Source organism: Apostichopus japonicus, chromosome 4 (assembly GCF_037975245.1).
Source record: "Apostichopus japonicus isolate 1M-3 chromosome 4, ASM3797524v1, whole genome shotgun sequence".
Classification (NCBI taxonomy): Eukaryota; Metazoa; Echinodermata; class Holothuroidea; order Aspidochirotida; family Stichopodidae; genus Apostichopus; species Apostichopus japonicus.
The window spans coordinates 23448484-23471006 of NC_092564.1; the positions used below are offsets into that span (position 1 = coordinate 23448484).

The following is a 22523-nucleotide window of genomic DNA, read 5'->3' on the forward strand; positions in this document are numbered from 1 at the left end:
GGGTAAAAACTGTTGGTGACTTAGCAAATAGTGAACTTTCCGACCGAAAAGAAATTGTTTTTAAATCTACTACGAGAGGATGTAATGTTGCACACTCTAAGTTGATATCGGCTCATTTGGGAGGATTGGGGTGAATTTATGCCACGACCAAACTAAAACATGGTGGACTTAAGGTAATATTTTTTTCACCTAGTACTCCCTACTCCATTTCCTCTGGTAATGATAAACTTAAATATGAATATGCAATCAATGTCTGAAGCGAATAATCGAATAACAAGCGGGCAGCAGTCAGGAAAACAGCGCATTTAATTCATATTTCGGATTAATTTTCAGCAAGTGGGCATTTTTCATTGCAAATGTTAATAAAGGGTACTTTGAATCAGCAAAAGGGGGCTATTATACGAAAGGGGCAATTTTGAGGTTATCCACAATACACCCTCACCACACCCATTTCTCCGCACAATACCCCCACCCTCCCCACACACACACACTTCTCCGCCGCCCATTGTAATAATAAGGTGGACAATGGAATTGGGTCAGTGGGTGGGGGGGGTATGGGGAGTAGAGATCAATCGAGTTTTCATTTACATTCTGCCGGGGAAGCATTAGACCACCTCTACTGGTGTACCAGGCGCGGATCCAGAGGGGGATCCAGGGGGTCCGGACCCCCCTGCTCTTGGCCCAAAAAAAAAAAAAAAGAGAGAGAAAAATAATTAAATTAAACGCCAATTTTAAACATGTAGGACGTCAGAAGGGCGGTTATTCTTACAAGTCAGCCAGGTGTGTCTTTTCCGTCAAATGAACTATAGTGTGCACGCGTGCTACACGTGCCAAAAATGCCTAAAAATCTCAATTTTCAGACCGAAAAGTTTCAAAATTGAGGTGGTGTTCAAATTTTTTTGGGCGGTGAGGTGGCAGAGCGGTAGGCTGCATAGGAACTCGTACTGATGCAGATACATTTCGAGTGAGTTTTTGTAGGTGCTTTGCATGGCTAAATTGAAGGGGGTTCCCTGTTGTACTTAAATATCCAAGAATTTCACAATGGATAGAGGGAAACCCACTCCCCTTAGACCCTAGGATCACTGGAGGCCAAACCCCTCACCCTTCCAGAAACCTGGATCCGGCCCTGCATCAAACAGTGGTGACGGAACGGGAGGGGGATTGGGGGCTAAAGGCATTATGATTTTTGTATCATCTCAACTCATCTGATATGTATTACCATATTTCATAGATTGTTTTTTCTCATCAATTGAGAAATTGCAGACATGAGATCCATATTTTCAGGCTAGGTACATGCAGCTAAGAATACTCGGGAAGTGCCGTTTCCGGCCATCTGGGGGGTTTGTAAAGCCAAAAAATTTCTGGTACGCTACGCGCCAACCGATGGTGGCGCTCCGCTTAGATAGTCTTACGTTCAGGCGCGGCTGGACCAGTCGGACCCTCCCCCCCCCCCTGTCACAAATCCTGCATCCGCCCCTGTGTACACCTATTCACTTCAAAACTTGGAAGAACCGTAATACGTACAAAAATGTCAAATTTGGTTCAAACTTGACAGTACTCAAATTTTCGGTCAGGATGCTAACTAACTATTGGTTCCCAGCGCCCCCTATTTGGTTCTCTATCAAATTTAAGGCGTGGTTCTGTCAACTTTCAAATCTAAAAAGCTATGAAATTTTAGTATAAGCACGAATCAATTTTTCTACCGAAAACGTTTTTCTTCAATAGTAGGGCCGATTTATAATATCATACCTGGTGTGTAATCAACAGGCTGTCGTGGCAGCTCTGTTATTTTGAGAAGAATCGAAAAGTCGGAATTTTGGCCCAAACTTGATAAAAGATAAGCCTGAATAGTCTAAAGAAGAATCGAAAAAGGTCTTATCTTTTGGCCCACATGGACGAAGAATGGCCAGGTTAACGTAGTCTCTAATCAAAATGGCGCCTCGTATCTTCCCCACCCACACTCTTCCCCAGTGGATGATTATGGGAAAAATCCAGTAAAACATGGGAAGGCTTTAAGATCATGAAAATTGCTCTCACATAGAGATAGTAGCGCATCAAATACTGCCAGTAATATAAGATACTTTCTTCGAAAAGACAACTGATATAGAGCCTAGGCACGAAACACTAAACACCTTCATCTACTCCCAACCCCAGTGCCCTCACAACGTGTGATCACGACGGTGTTATGTCAAGTCAAGTATATCACGAGTCCTTCAGGGAGTAGGTACGACAAGTTATACAATAAGGCATATCATTGGCAAAGAGGTTGACTCATGAGTGAAAATAGAGGACTCTAGAAAAACTTCCAAAAAGAATACAAATTGGCTTACCATTTACAAATGGCGGCAAAACAGTAAGAATATCCTAATAAGTTCTCATCCAATCCATCTCAGCTTCGTTACCACGCAAGAGGTCCCTTTCTCATTCTTCTTTAGTACGGTATATTTTGTGTAGGCTACAACGCTATAGTTCCATTAGTCAAGCTGTGCTTAACTTAGGTATCAAAACAATCTGATATAACACTACCAGCTTGCCTCCATAAGCTTCAAAACTATGGGTGTTTAAACTACCTTGTAAGGAACTCTTTTGTGTATTCATGCCAGATTATACAGTCATATGTTAATTATGTCCAGCAGTAGCTCATTGTTATGCTAATTATTAGCCTATAAGAAGGACCGAATCACAACAGTTGACCTGAATTGTTAGGGATTAAGTTTGAAATTTCATGTATCCGATGATTAATGAAGATCACTTTTCTTCCATTTTACTTGTGAAAATACTCATTTCAGAACATAAAAGCTCACATATGACTTTCATACCAAGATTTTTGGTTGAGTTCAAGTTTATTTAGCTTGATAAAAATGTATAGCCCATAGTAAGGTAGCCCCTCCCCCGCCCCCCCCCCCTTCAAGATACTGGACGCATGAAGTCGATACCATCACCAACTTTTAAAAGAAAATTATATCAAGGTATGTTTTACACTAAAAGCACGCAAAGTTCTTAAAGTTAACGCCATCGTTTCTGTTAAATTCAATTTCGAAATCAATTTTACGAGCGATATCACAGTTTTGGCATGTTTTTAAGTAGTACGCATGATTTAACTTCTAATACATTTTTCACAAAAAAATGACCACTCCCAGCTGCTTCGTTGGTCATTGTTACTATACAACCATCTATGAGTACACAATGAATACGAAGACGTGTAAAAGTACGATCGCCATTTTAATTCCTCATTACTAAAACATGCATGTTCAATTTACGAGACCAAACGAATCAACCAATCAGAAAATAGCAAGTACTTTTTTGCTAATTAACTAGATATTCTTCTCAATTTTACTAATTTACTAATCGGAAATATTAGTTATGTTTAGTTACGCGTAATAACATTAGTTAATACAATTTTAACAGGTAAAAACTGTTGGTGTCTTAGCAATTAGTGAACAATCCGACCGAAAAGAAATTGTTTTTAAATCCACTACGAGAGGATGTAATGCTGCAAACTGTAAGTTGATATCGGCTTATTTGGGAAGGCGGGAGGGAATCTATAAAGCAATAGGCCTATGATATGTTGGACTTTGCAGGTATTTTTTGGGGACATGCGACTTTGATTACAGCAACTGTTATAATAACTATTTAACTGCTCACGAACAGGGTAATTTTTGAGTAAGAAAAGAGCGGTTTTTCATTACCAAAATGGATGAAGGGTACATTACATTAACAGATAGGGGTAATTTCTAATTTATTAAATGGTGCACTTTGGAGGGGTTCTTTCTTAAAAAGCCCGTGCGTCCTCAACACCTACCCCCCCCCCCCCACCCCACCCCACCCCCACCTGCTACGCTGCTCTGGTAATGATAAACTTAAGCATGAATAATGAATATGCTTAATGAATTGCATAATGAATAAGAAAACGTGTAACAGTGCAATCGCAATTTTACCTTAAATACTCATTACCATAAATGCATATTCAACTACATCTTTCAATGGAAACGAATACAAGTAAAAACGAATAAACCAATCACAGAATAGCAAGTTTTTTGTGCTAGCTAACCAGATATTTTCCTCAATTTTACTAATTTAGTAATGTGAGATATTACAGGGCTTTTTTTTCTTTTGGTAACGCGTTTCACAATTATTGTTTTACAATTTTAGCAGGTAAATACTGTTGGTGAATTAGAAATTAGTGAACTATCAGACCGAAAAGAAATTGTTCAAATCCACCACGAGAGGATGTAATGCCGCAAACTGTAAGTTGATATCGGTTTATTTGAGAGGGCATCTATGGCGCAATAAAATCCAAGAAATGGACTTTGGAGGAATTCTTTCCCCGTTCGCTTCTCGGCCTTTTGGCTAAGATCATGTGTAGTATCTGTTCCCTTAGGGAATGGTGATACACACCTGACGATGATCACACAGTCACAGTCCCGATGCAAGGGGACTGGGGCTGAGAGCGGATCGGTCGTTTGGTAGTTTGGTTTTCGTGCCCAGGTTCTTTCTTGGGTGACTTTTTCTTAAAAAGTATTCTTTCCCCGTTCCAGTGCTTCTGGTAATGATAATGGACGATATAACGTTTATGCTTACCCCTCCCCAGGGCAAAAATTGTGGCCCCCACCCTCCCCCGGCGCATACACAGCAATGCACCCACCAGGATGACAGTTTAAAGAAGAGTTCGCAAATCTGACCACGTTGAAGTTTGACCGGCTATGATATCATGTTACAGAGGTACTACATCTCGTGCCTAAGCATACCCTACCAAATTTGGAGTTCTTGACACAACTTGTTCGTTAACACACAACCACCGTGACCATCATTATTGTGTAAAGAATTAAAGCTGATTGGCTTTATGTCGGCAACAAATTGCTGAAAGCCGAGACTTCCATAAAATGTAAACGTTAGTAACCTTTGATATGCTTCTTTCTAACCAACAGTGGTGAATTGGGTCAGTGGGGGGGGGGGGGGGAGGGAGTGGGGGAGTAGAGACCAGTCGAGTTTTCTTTCACATTCAGCCGGGTAAGCATTAGACCACCGCTACTGGTGTACACCTATTCAACTTACAAACTTGGAAGAACCGTAATACGTACAAAAATGTCAAATTTAGTCCAAACTTAACAGTTCTCAAGTTTTCGGTCAGGATGCTAACTAACTATTGGTTCCCAGCGCCCCCTACCTGGTTCTCTATCAAATTAAGGCGGGGTTCTGTCAACTTTCAAATCTAAAATGGTATGAAATTTTAGTATAAACACGAATCAATTTTTCTACCCAAAACGTTTTTCTTCAATAGTAGGACCGATTCAAAATATTATCCCTATATGTAATCAACAGGCTGTCATGGCAGCTCTGTTATTTTGGGAAGAATCGAAAAGTCGGAATTTTGGCCCAAACTTGATAAAAGATAAGCCTGAATAGTCTAAGAAGAATCGAAAAAGGTCTTATCTTTTGGCCCACATGGACGAAGAATGGCCAGGTTAACGTAGTCTCTAATCAAAATGGCGCCTCGTATCTTCCCCACCCACACTCTTCCCCGTGGATGATTATGGGAAAATCCAGTAAAACATGGGAAGGCTTTAAGATCATGAAAATTCCTCTCACATAGAGATAGTAGCGCATCAAATACTGCCAGTAATATAAGATACTTTCTTCGAAAAAGACAACTGATATAGAGCCTAGGCACGAAACACCAAACACCTTGATCTACTCCCAACCCCAGTCCCCTCACATCGTGTGATCACGACGGTGTAATCTCAAGTCTAGTATATCACGAGTCCTTCAGGGAGTAGGTACGACAAGTTATACAATAAGGCATATCATTGACAAAGAGGTTGACTCATGAGTGAAAATAGAGGACTCTAGAAAAACTTCCAAAAAGAATACAAATTGGCTTACCATTTACAAATGGCGGCAAAACAGTAAGAATATCCTAATAAATTCTCATCCAATCCATCTCAGCTTCGTTACCACGCAAGAGGTCCCTTTACTCATTCTTCTTTAGTACGGTATGTACTGTGTAGGCTACACGCTATAGTTCTATTAGTCAAGCTGTGCTTAACTTAGGTATCAAAACAATCTGATATAACAATACCAGCTTGCCTCCATAAGCTTCAAAACTATGGGTATTTAAACTACCTTGCAAGACACTCTTTTGTGTATTCATGCCAGATTAAACAGTCATATGTTAATTATGTCCAGCAGTAGCTCATTGTTATGCTAATTATTAGCCTATAGGAAGGACCGAATCACAACAGTTGACCTGAATTGTTAGGGATTAAGTTTGACATTTCAGTATCCGATGATTAATGAAGATCACTTTTCTTCCATTTTACTTGTCAAAATACTCATTTCAGAACATAAAAGCTCACATATGACTTTCATACCAAGATTTTTGGTTGAGTTCAAGTTTATTTAGCTTGATAAAAATGTATAGCCCATAGTAAGGTAGCCCCTCCCCCGCCCCCCCCCCCCCTTCAAGATACTGGACGCATGAAATCGATACCATCACCAACTTTTAAAAGAAAATTATATCAAGGTATGTTTTACACTAAAAGCACGCAAAGTTCTTAAAGTTAACGCCATCGTTTCTGTTAAATTCAATTTCGAAATCAATTTTACGAGCGATATCACAGTTTTGGCATGTTTTTAAGTAGTACGCATGATTTAACTTCTAATACATTTTTCACAAAAAAATGACCACTCCCAGCTGCTTCGTTGGTCATTGTTACAATACAACCATCTATGAGTACACAATGAATACGAAGACGTGTAAAAGTACGATCGCCATTTTAATTCCTCATTACTAAAACATGCATATTCAATTTACGAGACCAAACGAATCAACCAATTAGAAAATAGCAAGTACTTTTTTGCTAATTAACTAGATATTCTTCTCAATTTTACTAATTTACTAATCGGAAATATTAGTTATGTTTAGTTACGCGTAATAACATTAGTTATTACAATTTTAACAGGTAAAAACTGTTGGTGTCTTAGCAATTAGTGAACAATCCGACCGAAAAGAAATTGTTTAGATCCACTACGAGAGGATGTAATGCTGCAAACTGTAAGTTGATATCGGCCTATTTGGGAAGGCGGGAGGGAATCTATAAAGCAATAGGCCTATGAAATGTTGGACTTTGCAGGTATTTTTTTTGGGACATGCGACTTTGATTACAGCAACTGTTATAATAACTATTTAACTGCTCACGAACAGGGCAATTTTTGAGCAAGAAAAGAGCGGTTTTTCATTACCAAAATGGATGAAGGGTACATTACATTAACAGATAGGGGTAATTTCTAATTTATTAAATGGTGCACTTTGGAGGGGTTCTTTCTTAAAAGCCCGTGCGTCCTCAACACCTACCCCCCCCCCACCCCCACCCCCACCTGCTAAGCTGCTCTGGTAATGATAAACTTAAGCATGAATAATGAATATGCTTAATGAATTGCATAATGAATGAGAAAACGTGTAACAGTGCAATCGCAATTTTACCTTAAATACTCATTACCATAAATGCATATTCAACTACATCTTTCAATGGAAACGAATACAAGTAAAAACGAATAAACCAATCACAGAATAGCAAGTTTTTTTTGTGCTAGCTAACCAGATATTTTCCTCAATTTTACTAATTTAATAATGTGAGATATTACAGGGCTTTTTTTCTTTTGGTAACGCGTTTCACAATTATTGTTTTTACAATTTTAGCAGGTACATACTGTTGGTGAATTAGAAATTAGTGAACTATCAGACCGAAAAGAAATTGTTCAAATCCACCACGAGAGGATGTAATGCCGCAAACTGTAAGTTGATATCGGTTCATTTGGGAAGGCGGGAGGGAATCTATGGTCCAATAGAATCCAAGAAATGGACTTTGGAGGAATTCTTTCCCCGTTCCAGTGCTTCTGGTAATGATAATGGACGATATAACGTTTATGCTTACCCCTCCCCAGGGCAAAAATTGTGGCCCCCACCCCCCCCCCCGGCGCATACACAGCAATGCACCCACCAGGATGACAGTTTAAAGAAGAGTTCGCAAATCTGACCACGTTGAAGTTTGACCGGCTATGATATCATGTTACAGAGGTACTACATCTCGTGCCTAAGCATACCCTACCAAATTTGGAGTTCTTTACACAACTTGTTCGTTAACACACAACCACCGTGACCATCATTATTGTGTAAAGAATTAAAGCTGATTGGCTTTATGTCGGCAACAAATTGCTGAAAGCCGAGACCTCCATAAAATGTAAACGTTAGTAACCTTTGATATGCTTCTTTCTAACCAACAGTGGTGAATTGGGTCAGTGGGGGGGGGGGAGGGAGTGGGGGAGTAGAGACCAGTCGAGTTTTCTTTCACATTCAGCCGGGTAAGCATTAGACCACCGCTACTGGTGTACACCTATTCAACTTACAAACTTGGAAGAACCGTAATACGTACAAAAATGTCAAATTTAGTCCAAACTTTACAGTTCTCAAATTTTCGGTCAGGATGCTAACTAACTATTGGTTCCCAGCGCCCCCTATTTGGTTCTCTATAAAATTAAGGCGGGGTTCTGTCAACTTTTAAATCTAAAATGGTATGAAATTTTAGTATAAACACGAATCAATTTTTCTACCCAAAACGTTTTTCTTCAATAGTAGGACCGATTCAAAATATTATCCCTGTATGTAATCAACAGGCTGTCATGGCAGCTCTGTGTTATTTTAGGAAGAATCGAAAAAGGTCTGAATTTTGGCTCACATGGACGAAGAATGGCCATGTTAACGTAGTCTCTAATCAAAATGGCGCCTCGTATCTTCCCCACCCACACTCTTCCCCAGTGGATGATTTTGGGAAGAATCCAGTAAAGCATGGGAAGGCTTTAAGCTTTTAATAATTGCTCTCACATATAGATAATAGCGCCTCAATACTGCCAGTAATATAAGATACTCTTTACGAAAAGACAACTAAGATAGAGCCTAGGCACGAAACACCAAACACCTTGATCCACTCCCAACCCCAGTCCCCTCACATCGTGTGATCACGACGGTGTTATGTCAAGTCTAGTATATCACGAGTCCTTCAGGGAATAGGTACGACAAGTTATACAATAAGGCATATCATTGACAAAGACGTTTACTCAAGAGTGAAAATAGAGGACTCTTTGACATATATCTAGAAAAACTTACAAACAGAATACGAATTGGCTTACCATTTACAAATGGCGGCGAAGCAGTAAGAATATCCTAATAAGTTCTCATCCAATCCTTCGCAGCTTAGTTACCACGCAAGAGGTCCCTTTCTCATTCTTCTTTAGTACAGTATGCTTTGTGTAGGCTACACGCTATAGTTCTATTAGTCAAGCTGTTCTTAACTTAGGTATCAAAACAACTGATATAACAATACCAGCTTGCCTCCATAAGCTTCAAAACTATGGGTATTTAAACTACATTGTAAGGCACTTTGTGTATTCATGCCAGATTATACAGTCATATGTTAATTATGTCCAGGAGTAGCACCTTATTATGCAAATTAATAGCCTATAGGAAGGACCGTATCACAACAGTTGACCTGAATTGTTAGAGATTAAGTTTGAAATTTCAGTATCCGATGATTAATGAAGATCACTTTTCTTTCATTTTACTTGTGAAAAAAACTCATTTCAGAACTAAAAAGCTCACATATTACTTTAGTTCCAAGTTTTTTGTGGAGTTCAAGAATATTTAAGCTTGAAAATACAGTATAGCCCACAGCAAAGTAGCCCCCCCCCCCCCCTTTAAGATATGGACGCACGAAATCGATACCATCACCAACTTTTAAAAGAAAATTATATCAAGGCACGTTTTACTTTAAAGCACGCAAAATTCTCACAGTTAACGACATCGTTTCTGTTAAACTCAGTTTCGAAATCAATATACGAGCCTGTTAACACTTGAAGGTAAATATGGTGAAGGTGAATATTTTCCACATTTGGGCGATATCACAGTTTTGGCATGTTTTTAAAAAGTACGCAGGATTTAACTTCTAAAACATTTCCCCCCAAAAATGACCACTCCCGGATGCTTCGTTGGTCATTGTTACAAACAAGCATCTATGAATATACAATGAAAACGAAGACGTGTAAAAGTACGATCGCCATTTTAATTCCTCATTACTAAAACATGCATATTCAATTTACGAGACCAAACGAATCAACCAATTAGAAAATAGCAAGTACTTTCTTGCTAACTAACCAGATATTCTCCTCAATTTTACTAATTTTCTAATCTTAAATATTAGTTTGCTTAGTTACTCGTAAAAACATTATTAGTTGATACAATTTAACAGGTAAAAACTGTTGGTGTCTTAGCAATTAGTGAACAATCCGACCGAAAAGAAATTGTTTAGATCCACTACGAGAGGATGTAATGCTGCAAACTGTAAGTTGATATCGGCTTATTGGGAAGGCGGGAGGGAATCTATGGCACAATACAAACTATAAATGGTGGACTTAGGAGGTAATTTTTTGTACCTTGGACCCCCGGCTGCATTGCCTCTGGTAACGATACACTTAAACATGAATATGCAATCAATGTCTGAAGCGAATAATCGAATAACAAGCGGGCAGCAGTCAGGAAAACAGCGCATTTAATTCATTTTTTGGATTAATTTTTCAACAAATGGGCATTTTCATTGCAAATGTTAGTAAAGGGTACTTTGAAACAACAAAAGGGGGCTATTATACGAAAGGGGCACCTTTGCGGTTTTCCACAATACACCCTCCCCACAGAAACACTTCTCCGCCACCCATTGTAATAATAAGAAGGGTGTTGGCCGAAATCTCGGTCAATCCAGGTAAAATAACGTAATATATCATCACTGTTTTATAAACAACAAGAACATATTAACCGTGGTCACATTATGACCACTATAGAACTGACCGACCAATAAAGATACCTACATGAGACAGACCTAGTTAGTGATGATAGTTAAAACAATTATCAGGATATATTATCAGGAAACAATTATCAGGAAACTTACATTTATACTGCATGTTCACGCAGCAAATAAACATCGGGCCATTACTCTCTGAACTTCACCAGCGAATTATAACTCCACCCCCCCCCCCTTAACTCGGCTGCCTTGGGTAATGAAAAACTCAAGCATGAATATGCTTAATGAATGGCATAATGAATGAGAAATCGTGTAAAACTAAAAGTGCAATCGCAATTTTACCTTGAATTCGCATTTCCATAAATGCATATTCAAACTACTTTCTTCAATAGAAAAGAATACGAATAGAAACGAATCAACCAATTACAGAATAGCAAGTAGTTTTGTGCTAGCTAACCAGATATTTTCCTTAATTTTACTAATTTACTTATCTGAGATCGTACAGGGCTTTTTCGTTTTGGTTACGGGTTTCACAATTAATGTTTTCACAATTTTAACAGGTAAATACTGTTGTTAAATTAGAAATTACTGAAACATCCAACTGAAAGGCTTTGTAAGCAGTTGGTTAGGCCTCATCTGGAGTATGCTGTGCGGGCTTGGAACCCATATTTTGCTAAGGATAAGGAAGTACTTGAAAAGGTCCAGAGGAGAGCTACTAGGATGACCAGTTCCTTAAAGAGTGTTCCTTATTATAGGCGGTTACAGCTGTTGAATCTCACCACACTGGAGCTTAGGAGGTTACGTGGGGACTTGGGGATTCATGTTTTCAAGATTGTGTATGGTTTTGACAATTTATCCTTCACCGACTTTTTCATGTTTGCTAATAGTAGTTGTACCAGAGGTCATTGTCTTAAACTCCAAAAGTCACAAAGTAGGATTAATATTCGGCATAACTTTTTTTCTAATCGGGTTGTGAATGAGTAGAACGGGTTGCCTGAGAAAGTTGTACTTGCAAGTAGTGTGAATGGGTTTAAGAATGCTTTGGACAAGCACTTTAAGCATTGTAATCGGGTCTGAGTGTTTGTGTCTTTAGTTTTTTATTCTCCTATGGTCCTTGATGGGGACTTGAGTGTCCCTCCTGGTCCTTTTGTCTACTAAACTAAACCAAAATTACTAAACTTAACTATCCTAAACTAAACTAAAGGAATTGTTTAATTTCATCACGAAAGAATGTGAGGCTGAAAACTGTTAAAAGGCACCGGCGATCGAGGTGGTGGGCGGGTATTGAAGAATAATAAAAAAAAAAACAGGCAAACGAAGTGGAAAAAATTGTGAGGAAAAAAACATATAAAAACTACTACCTCTGTACTTTGTTGTAACATAACCATGTAGATACGATATCATATGAACAGCAAGTGCACATGTAAAGCTCATTGGGACACACTTCCCTGGGGGAGGGGGATCATCCCCAGAATAAAATCTGGTAGACAATATTTACAAGAACATCATACAGTACATAAAGTCCGCCTAATTGCTGGAAGCCAAGGCTTCCATGAAATCTAAACATTAGTAACCTTTGATATGCTTCTTTCTAACCAACAGTGGGTGAATTGGGTCAGTGGGTGGGAGGGGAGGGTGGTAGAGAGAATTTGTTTTTGAGATTTTGAGAAATTTGGGTTAATTAAGGGACCTTAGATGCAATCTGGTGGTATATTTTGCGACTTGATGTAACTTTATGTCCAAGAATTTTCAGGCTTAGTCTGTCCGATATTTATGTTTTAATTGAAGCAGATAAAGTTTTTATTTAAGTATCTTTTTGAACACTACAAGGGGCACGATTTTTGTGGGGAGTGGGTCAGTGGGTGGCGGTGGTGCACATCTATTTCAACTTCCAAACTTGGAAGAACCGTAAGCCGTACAAAAATGCAAAATGTGGTTCAAACTTTACAGTACTCAAATTTGCGGTCAGGATACTTACTATTGATTCTCTATCAAATGAAAGTAGGATTCTATCAATTTTCCACTCTAAATGGGTATGAAATTTCAGTATAATCTCGAATCAAATTTACTACCGAAAACGTTTTCCTTCAACAGTAGGGCCGAATTGTAAAATGTTCCCTGGTGTAATAAACAGGCTGTCATGGCGGCTGGGTTTTTGGGAGGAAGAATCGAAAACTCGTAATTTTGGCCAAAAACTTGATAAAACATAAGGCCAAACATTCTAAAGAAGAATCGAAAAAGGTCTTAATTTTGGCCCACATGGACGAAGAATGGCCATGTTAACGTAGTCTCTAATCAAAATGGAGCCTCATATCTTCCCCACCCACACTCCTCCCCAGTGGATGATTTTAGAAAGAATCCAGTAAACCATGGGAAGGCTTTAACAATATGGAAATTGCTCTAACATATAGGTCATAATAGCGCCTCAAATACTGCCAGTAGTATAAGATACTTTTTACGAAAAGACACCTAAGATAGAGCCTAGGCACGAAACACCAAACACCTTGATCTACCCCACCCCAGTCCCCTCACATCGTGTGATCACGACGGTGTAATCTCAAGTCTAGTATATCACGAGTCCTTCAGGGAGTAGGTACGACAAGTTATACAATAAGGCATATCATTGACAGAGACGTTTACTCATGAGTGAAAATAGAGGACTCTTCGACATGTATCTAGAAAAAACTTCCAAAAAGAATACAAATTGGCTTACCATTTACAAATGGCGGCGAAACAGTAAGAATATCCTAATAAGTTCTCACCCAATCCATCTCAGCTTAGTTACCACGCAAGAGGTCCCTTAACTCATTCTTCTTTAGAACGGTATATTTTGTGTAGGCTACAATGCTATAGTTCTATTAGTCAAGTTGTGCTTAACTTAGGTATCAAAACAATCTGATATAACAATACAAGCTTGCCTCCATAAGCTTCAAAACTATGAGTATTTAAACTACCTTCTAAGGCATTCTTTTGTGTATTCATGCCAGATTAAACAGTCATATGTTAATTATGTCCAACAGTAGCTCATTGTTATGCTAATTATTAGCCTATAGGAAGGACCGTATCACAACAGTTGATCTGAATTGTTAGTGATTAAGTTCGAAATTTCAGTATCCGATGATTAATGAAGATCACTTTTCTTCCACTTTACTTGTGAAAATACTCATTTCAGAACCAAAAAGCTCACGTTTTCTGTTAAACTTTTAAAGCCGATATCACGGTGTGATTTAGCTCAAAGAGTAATGATAAGTATGAAATATACAAAGGCAGGTTAAAAATAATAATAAATGTTACATTTCAATAAAAAATATGTTCAAAAAATGTTTCAAAATATATTGAACTATGAAAGGACTAACAATTAAGACTTTTTAGTACATTATTTATAATAGCATATTAAAGTCAACTTTTTGAGTCGCGCCAATATTTTGTCTTTTTTCTCATATACTCTCTTCAACAAAAAGAAACTTTGCGATATAAAGTTTAGGTGGTTGGAATCTTACCAATCGCTGTTACTTTGTTTCGGTTAACCCAGGAACTCTCATTTACATATTTACGTAACTCTTCAAAAAATAAACAACAACAACAACAAAAACAAATAAATGAACAAATAAGAAACACGGAACCAATGTAAATTTGGCAAAATATTAAGAGAAAACTCGAAAAAGAAATGTTATTTTTCACTACCACATTGTATTAACAAAATACCGGTGTTAGCTTTTCAAATTTCTCCTTTAACTTACACTGGGTTAATATTAACAAAATAGACATTTAAGTCAACGGACAATTCAAATGTTGTTTGATTGTCTAACGTAAATCAAATCGGAATTTCTCCTAAACTACATTTCTTTTACAAAGTTACAAATGGGATAAAACTAATTGTTTACTTGTTTGACAACAATATCTTGCGTTTGATCAGCCACAATTTTCTCAAAAGCTAAATAAAACCCGTTTTAACTGCTGCTATTATCTCCAGTATCTATACTGTACTCATAAACACAAACAAAAAACATAGACCAACTTTAATTTCAGAACCGTCAAAGATGCACAGACACCAAAATACAAACAAAACATGATTACATAACTATCTTAATAAACTGTCACACTAGAAGTTGACGTAATTGAAAAGAGTTTAAAATTGCACTTATCGTCTCTTTCCTCTGAGAAGTTTATCTACACATTAATAGTATGCATGCCGTGTGTAAAAGGTAATTATGAATGGCAATGTGTAGTTATATACCTTTACATATGTAATAAATCATAACTAATATATAACTATTTATATCAAACATATACTGTATATTCATTACTTCATCTGTTCACTTACTAATTCATTTCATACTCTTATCAATCATTCATTAAAATGAACCAATGAACTATTTATTCATTCATTTATAATAGTTTCATAAATCATGCATTCATGCATGAACTATATCAGACAACCATTTACGTATGCATACATTTATACTTTACAATACTTATACATTACAATTCATGCATTCGTTCATTCATTCACACAATTATTTATTCATGCATACTTTCATGCATTCATAATATCATGCAATAAAGAATGCATCCATTCATTTGCATATTCATTTATCGAATATGTTACTTATTCATGCAGTTAGGCAATATACTGATAATACTGTCATTCATTCATTCATTCTAACTTCATTTAATCAGTTATGAAGGCATCCATTCATTTATACAAGCATGTTTAGTCATCCATTCTTTCATTCATATTACATCCAGTTGGTTTTCCACCAATCTTTGTGTATTAAATAACTTGTTAAACCAAAGAACCATGAGCTTCTGAACCCACTATTTCACAACCCCCACCCCCCCCACCCCCAGCTCATCCCCCAAAACAAATGAGAAATGGGAAATGAACAAATCCACCTACTGCTTTAATAAAATATACCTCTGTCCTCTTTAAACAATTTTCCTTGCATTCTTTTCTCAGAGTATGTCAGAGATGTTAGACAAGAATCAACAATTATTAAATTGAAAAGAAAATCCTGATAAGGAGAAAGCAATTAACATTCAAACATGTGTGTAGGTGGACCACATTACTCACTTCAATTATGGTGCGATGAACATTTTGCCTATCGTGAAAAAAAGAAGAATTTTTCTCCCACGAAATCGTAATTGATTTTCTCACTCGTTTAACAGGAGTTTGAGACGGAATATAGCTTCAGTCGAGGGAGCTAATCGCAGAAACTAAACATATCTGCCTCGAAAGATATTCCTCTCTCTTTGTTCCATTAGAATCAGGTTTCGCTGACATTATATTCTATCTGTTAATCAATCTGTAATCTCACGCCAACATCAAATGAGTTTTCCTTTTCATCTTGTCTTGCAAAGGTCTACATTTTTTTCTCTTCAGGAAGCTGGTATAATTCACACTTCTTTTGAATGTTCTGTACATCTGGATTACTTCCTAAGAGGCACAAATACTTCATCAACAACTTCTGATAAACCGTAACCAAAGAATGAAAATGGGAAATTTCCGCTCAGTTATGAAGTAAAAAAGAAAAAAAAACAGGTCTTTTTTCTGCGGCATTAATAAAACAGCCCGAGGATTAAAGAAAACATGCGGAGCAAAGAAACGGAACATATTAGTTAATCACCTGTGTTAATATGAACATTTTGATGTGTTTTTTTCTTCATTTTATTTGGATTACTATTAAGTTTTGTTTATAAGTACCTCAACAACGGGACAAGCTGTGATGCTAGGGATTTGACCGACATGTTTGGATTTTCCAAAATTGACACCATGAGCAATAAAAGGCAGTTGTGTGGGGGAGGGGCATTTCCCCCATCCACCATCGTCAGTTGGTAAAAATGGGTTGGTTGGGGGAAAATGGGCAGTCGAGGACATTTTCAAATTCAGCAGGGGAAGAATTAGACCACCGCTAAGGGTGTACACCTCCCATTTAACTTCACACAAACAATCATGAGTATTTAGAAGCACAACATTGTGTTTAGAGTTAAATATAGACTGAATTCAAGGTTGGTCTTACTATTTCTAAGAATGCACTTGACATATTATACTAAGACCCCCCCCCCCCCCCCGCCTAAATGAAGTTAGCTTCACATGTCAACAAGGCAACTTCCCTCTTTTACAAAGTAGTTGATTCACCTGTGGTCATTCCAAAAAGGTTCAGTTCCTATACCTAACTCAGTCTAGGAATTTAGAATTTGCAACACCCACACCCCCTCGCCCCTACCTTTCAGACAAATAACCCATCATATTTTGCTGTCAAACATTTATTAATGTTTATAAAACAGTTAATGTAAATAACGTTTCTAATCTTTCATAGTTGTTTAAAATGAAACTTAAATTTGATTGTAAAAAATGTTCCCAATCAGAGTTGTACTGAAAGGGCTATGTAGCCTATGTTCAAAATTTTGATCCAATAGCTGGTTTTATTTCTACAAAGACACTTGTTACTATTCCTGTTAATAAATAATTCAATCATAACTAACAAATTCTGCTAATTACTAGATGACAATAACATCAACCCTTATTAAAATATAAAGCAACTTAGGACTGGTTTCATCTGTGTTAATTACAACAATACTGAAGTTCCTAAACTAAGGGGAGAATAAAAACTATTTTGAGCTATTGACCATACAGTATGTCGTAACACTAACTGTGATATTCCACCCTGAATTATTTTCTCCTGATGTATACGCATTTTCTCCTCATGTATGCACATTCATACTACACAGTTGGGACAATTTTTACTAAAGTGTACTTTGAAACCCTGCTTCAAAGCACTTGTCAGTATGAGCAGTATGAATATCATGTTTCATCAGATAAAGGTTTAACAGGAGCTGTTCATACTGTCAATACGAGTGCTTTGAAGCATGATATGAGAGGACAGTTTAGATAGGTCATTGGGTTATTGGTACAGCACGGTACGTGTGGGATATTTATAACTGATCCTTACGGACCAAGTAACACAGTCATCAACTGACATGTATGTAATCAGCTCAGGATATTTGTTGAAGAACAGAGTGAGGTATACTAATGGGATGTGTTCTGTGGAGGTACAACGAGAGGTGATCCACTATAAAATCAAAGCACCAAACAAGAAGAGAATAATTAGCCTAAAATCTTTAGCGCTAACAGACACTAAAATAGGGCCAAGTTTTCACGATATAGGCTATAAACTCACTCTCATATGGGATGGAGGGGAACTTAAGATTCCAAGAGTGTTTGTCTTTGGAGGAGGTCTTGACATTCAAATGATGTTTTACTAAGGAAAAGCTGACTTCAGTGTCCTTGGTTAAAAGTTGATCAATCAGGTTAAAACCCCTACAGATAAAAAAAAGGTCCTTTATCAACATTTATTTTGTAAAGTGAGTCAAGTGATTGCAAATGAGAGCTGCTTCAACTGAAAAGATTTGTTGCACTCCATTTGCACACACTAGGAGGTATAGAGTGGCTGGCATCTATGTTAATGTGGAAAGTTTGTTCAAAACATGCTCTTTCATGGCTAGCAAGAGAAGAGTTTGTGTTTGGTGGTTTCATTAAATTTGTTTTGTATTAGACATATTAATTTTAACTTCAATGTTTCCAGCTTACTGCCCTAAGAGCTAAATAAAACACCGTTCTATGCAATTTTCATATTAATTGACTTATCTGTCGTTAAACATTTTGAGCTGAATAAAATTTGCCAGATTTTTTAACGAGTCCATAGATTCTACAAACTTCACTCAAAATTTGTAAGCCCTGCCCAACAGACCATGCGCCAATCAAGTTTTCTGTTTTGTTTGCAACCGTTAGGCATAGGACTTACGAGTGGACGGTACGAGTATATATATAGGTTACATTTGTGCAATGAGCATGCTGATATAGGCAGTGATTTTACGGTAAATTTTTCGCACCATAAGGACAACATCAAATAAATTTCTTTCTTTCAATTGCGACAGCTTTTATCCATTAAACCCACCTGGTCAGAGTGCATTTAGAATATAAGAAACATTGAATCTGCTGCAGAAGTTTACAGGTTTTTGAAATATTTTCCTTAATATTTTAAAGAGAACAATTTGTGAGCGATGGTGAAAGATTTCATTTCTTAGTCTTGCAGATATTTCTCGCATTGCTTCTGATAATTGCTTTTAAATATCCACATCCTATTTCCTTTGATTACATGTATTTTTTTCTTCTTCACAGGTGATATAGAAAGGGTTACTCTTATTTCTAAATACTTATTCTTTTTCATTTCAAACCATCTTGTCCATCTTTAAAGCTTACCTCCTCTGTTCTCCTGCATTTGATTCATGAAGATGGCAAGAATGGCAAAAGAGAGGGGGGGTGGTCAAGGTACTTCCACCTCCTACTCCTTGCTCGTTCTGCTACTGACAACACTCTGCCCTTGAATTTTCTCAGAGAAAACCATCGTGGCAAAGATCATCGGAAGAATGTTAGGGCATGAGCTATTCTGACCTTGTAATTAAAGGAACAAGGAAACACATGATCAATGAAATAACCCTATTGTATTCACCTCAATTTCAGGCTCCTATGGACATTATTCTTGCCTTTGGTGTTAGTTTATTTGAAATGCTATCTACTACCTGAAACATTTACAAGGTCTGGCTTGAAGCTAGCAGTTCTGGCTTTAATGGTGAGCTTGCTTCCACACTGCCCTGGGCTGCTGTTATCTCCGATAGAATCTGGCGATCCCAGGCAAATGTTAGTTGAGCTGCTGGAGCCTGGAAACAGAAAAGAATGAGAGAATTATTGCATTATCGCAGAAGTGATGACAGGATCGAAGACGGAAACGACTTTCAGGACAGACATTAAATTGACTACAGGACTGACTAAGGTATCAACTACAGGAGCGATGAAAGAAAATGATCATTGGGCTAACTACAGCAGTGATGACAAAGTGATGACAGGTATTACTACAGGGCCCAGTGACAGATATGACTACAGGGGCCTGATGACAGATATGACTACAGGGACTGATGACAGATATGACCATAGGGGGCTGATGACATATGACTGCAGCACTGCAGAGGCCGAAGACTTATGACTACAGGGGCTGATGACAGATATGGTTACAGGAGCTGATGCCTGAACTAACTACAGGGCCGATGCCACATATGACTATAGGAGGTGATACCAGATATGACTACAGGGGGATGATGACAGATACGTCTACAGGGGTGATGCCACCAGATATAACTACAGGGGCTATGACAGATATGACTACAGGGGGATGATGACAGATATGACTACAGGGGGCTGATGACAGATATGACTACAGGGGGCTGATGACAGATATTACTACAGGGGGCTGATGACAGATATTGACAACAGGGGCTGATGATAGACATTACTACAGGGGGCTGATGACAGATATGACTACATGGGGCTGATGACAGATATGACTACAGGGGCCCGATGACAGATATTACTACAGGGGCTATGACAGATATGACTACAGGGGCTGAAGACAGATATGGCTTCAGGAGCTGATGCCTGAACTAACTGCAGGGCCGATGCCACATATGACTATAGGAGGTGATACCAGATATGAGTACAGGGGGCTGATGACAGATATGACTACAGGGGTGATGCCACCAGATATGACTACAGGGGGCTGATGACAGATATGACTACAGGGGGATGATGACAGATATGACTACAGGGGCTGATGACAGATATGACTACAGGGACTGATGACAGATATGACCATAGGGGGCTGATGACATATGACTGCAGCACTGCAGAGGCCGAAGACTTATGACTACAGGGGCTGATGACAGATATGGTTACAGGAGCTGATGCCTGAACTAACTACAGGGCCGATGCCACATATGACTATAGGAGGTGATACCAGATATGAGTACAGGGGGATGATGACAGATACGTCTACAGGGGTGATGCCACCAGATATGACTACAGGGGCTATGACAGATATGACTACAGGGGGATGATGACAGATACGTCTACAGGGGTGATGCCACCAGATATGACTACAGGGGCTATGACAGATATGACTACAGGGGGATGATGACAGATATGACTACAGGGGGCTGATGACAGATATGACTACAGGGGGCTGATGACAGATATTACTACAGGGGGCTGATGACAGATATTGACAACAGGGGCTGATGATAGACATTACTACAGGGGGCTGATGACAGATATGACTACATGGGGCTGATGACAGATATGACTACAGGGGCCCGATGACAGATATTACTACAGGGGCTATGACAGATATGACTACAGGGGCTGAAGACAGATATGGCTACAGGAGCTGATGCCTGAACTAACTGCAGGGCCGATGCCACATATGACTATAGGAGGTGATACCAGATATGAGTACAGGGGGCTGATGACAGATATGACTACAGGGGTGATGCCACCAGATATGACTACAGGGGGCTGATGACAGATATGACTACAGGGGGATGATGACAGATATGACTACAGGGGGCTGATGACAGATATGACTACAGGGGGCTGATGACAGATATGACTACAGGGGGCTGATGACAGATATAACTACAGGGGACTGATGACAGATATTACTACAGGGGGCTGATGACAGATATGACTACAGGGGGTTGATGACAGATATGACTACAGGGGGCTGATGACAGATATGACTACAGGGGACTGATGACAGATATTACTACAGGGGGCTGATGACAGATATGACTACAGGGGGCTGATGACAGATATTACTACAGGGGGCTGATGACAGATATGACTACAGGGGGCTGATGACAGATATTACTACAGGGACTGATGCCAGATATGACTACAGGGGGCTGATGACAGATATGACTACAGGGGGCTGATGACAGATATGACTACAGGGGGCTGATGACAGATATGACTATAGGGGGCTGATGACAGATATTACTACAGGGGCTGATGACAGATATTACTACAGGGGGCTGATGACAGATATGACTATAGGGGGCTGATGACAGATATTACTACAGGGGGCTGATGACAGATATTACTACAGGGGGCTGATGACAGATATTGACTACAGGGGGCTGATGACAGATATGACTACAGGGGACTGATGACAGATATTACTACAGGGGGCTGATGACAGATATGACTATAGGGGGCTGATGACAGATATTACTACAGGGGGCTGATGACAGATATTACTACAGGGGGCTGATGACAGATATTGACTACAGGGGGCTGATGACAGATATTGACTACAGGGGGCTGATGACAGATATGACTATAGGGACCGATGACAGATATGACTACAGGGGGTTGATGACAGATATTACTACAGGGACTGATGCCAGATATGACTACAGGGGGCTGATGACAGATATTACTACAGGGGGCTGATGACAGATATAACTACAGGGGGCTGATGACAGATATTGACTACAGGGGGCTGATGACAGATATTGACTACAGGGGGCTGATGACAGATATGACTATAGGGACCGATGACAGATATTACTACAGGGGGCTGATGACAGATATTGACTACAGGGGGCTGATGACAGATATTGACTACAGGGGATTGATGACTGATATGACTACAGGGACTGATGCCAGATATGACTACAGGGGCTGATGACAGATGTGACTACAGGGGGCTGATGACAGATATGACTACAGGGGGCTGATGACAGATATGACTATAGGGGCTGATGACAGATATGACTACA

At 38.8% G+C, this 22523-nt stretch overlaps 1 protein-coding gene and 1 pseudogene across 6 annotated transcripts in view; one reads left to right on the forward strand and one right to left on the reverse strand.

The window, feature by feature from the left end:
• The window catches only part of LOC139966848 (UBX domain-containing protein 6-like), a 44163-nt gene that overhangs the window by 8092 nt on the left and 13548 nt on the right, over positions 1–22523 (reverse strand). For all 6 annotated transcript variants that reach the window (XR_011792779.1, XR_011792781.1, XR_011792780.1 and 3 more), the window contains exon 10: positions 19431–19568. Coding sequence is in view for 1 of the 6 variants with exons in the window: in XM_071970268.1 (XP_071826369.1) it covers positions 19440–19568 (129 nt within the window). In the remaining 5 variants the exon portion in view is untranslated. The remainder of the gene's footprint in view (positions 1–19430; positions 19569–22523) is intronic.
• On the forward strand, positions 4331–4403 carry LOC139967145 (U2 spliceosomal RNA; annotated as a pseudogene).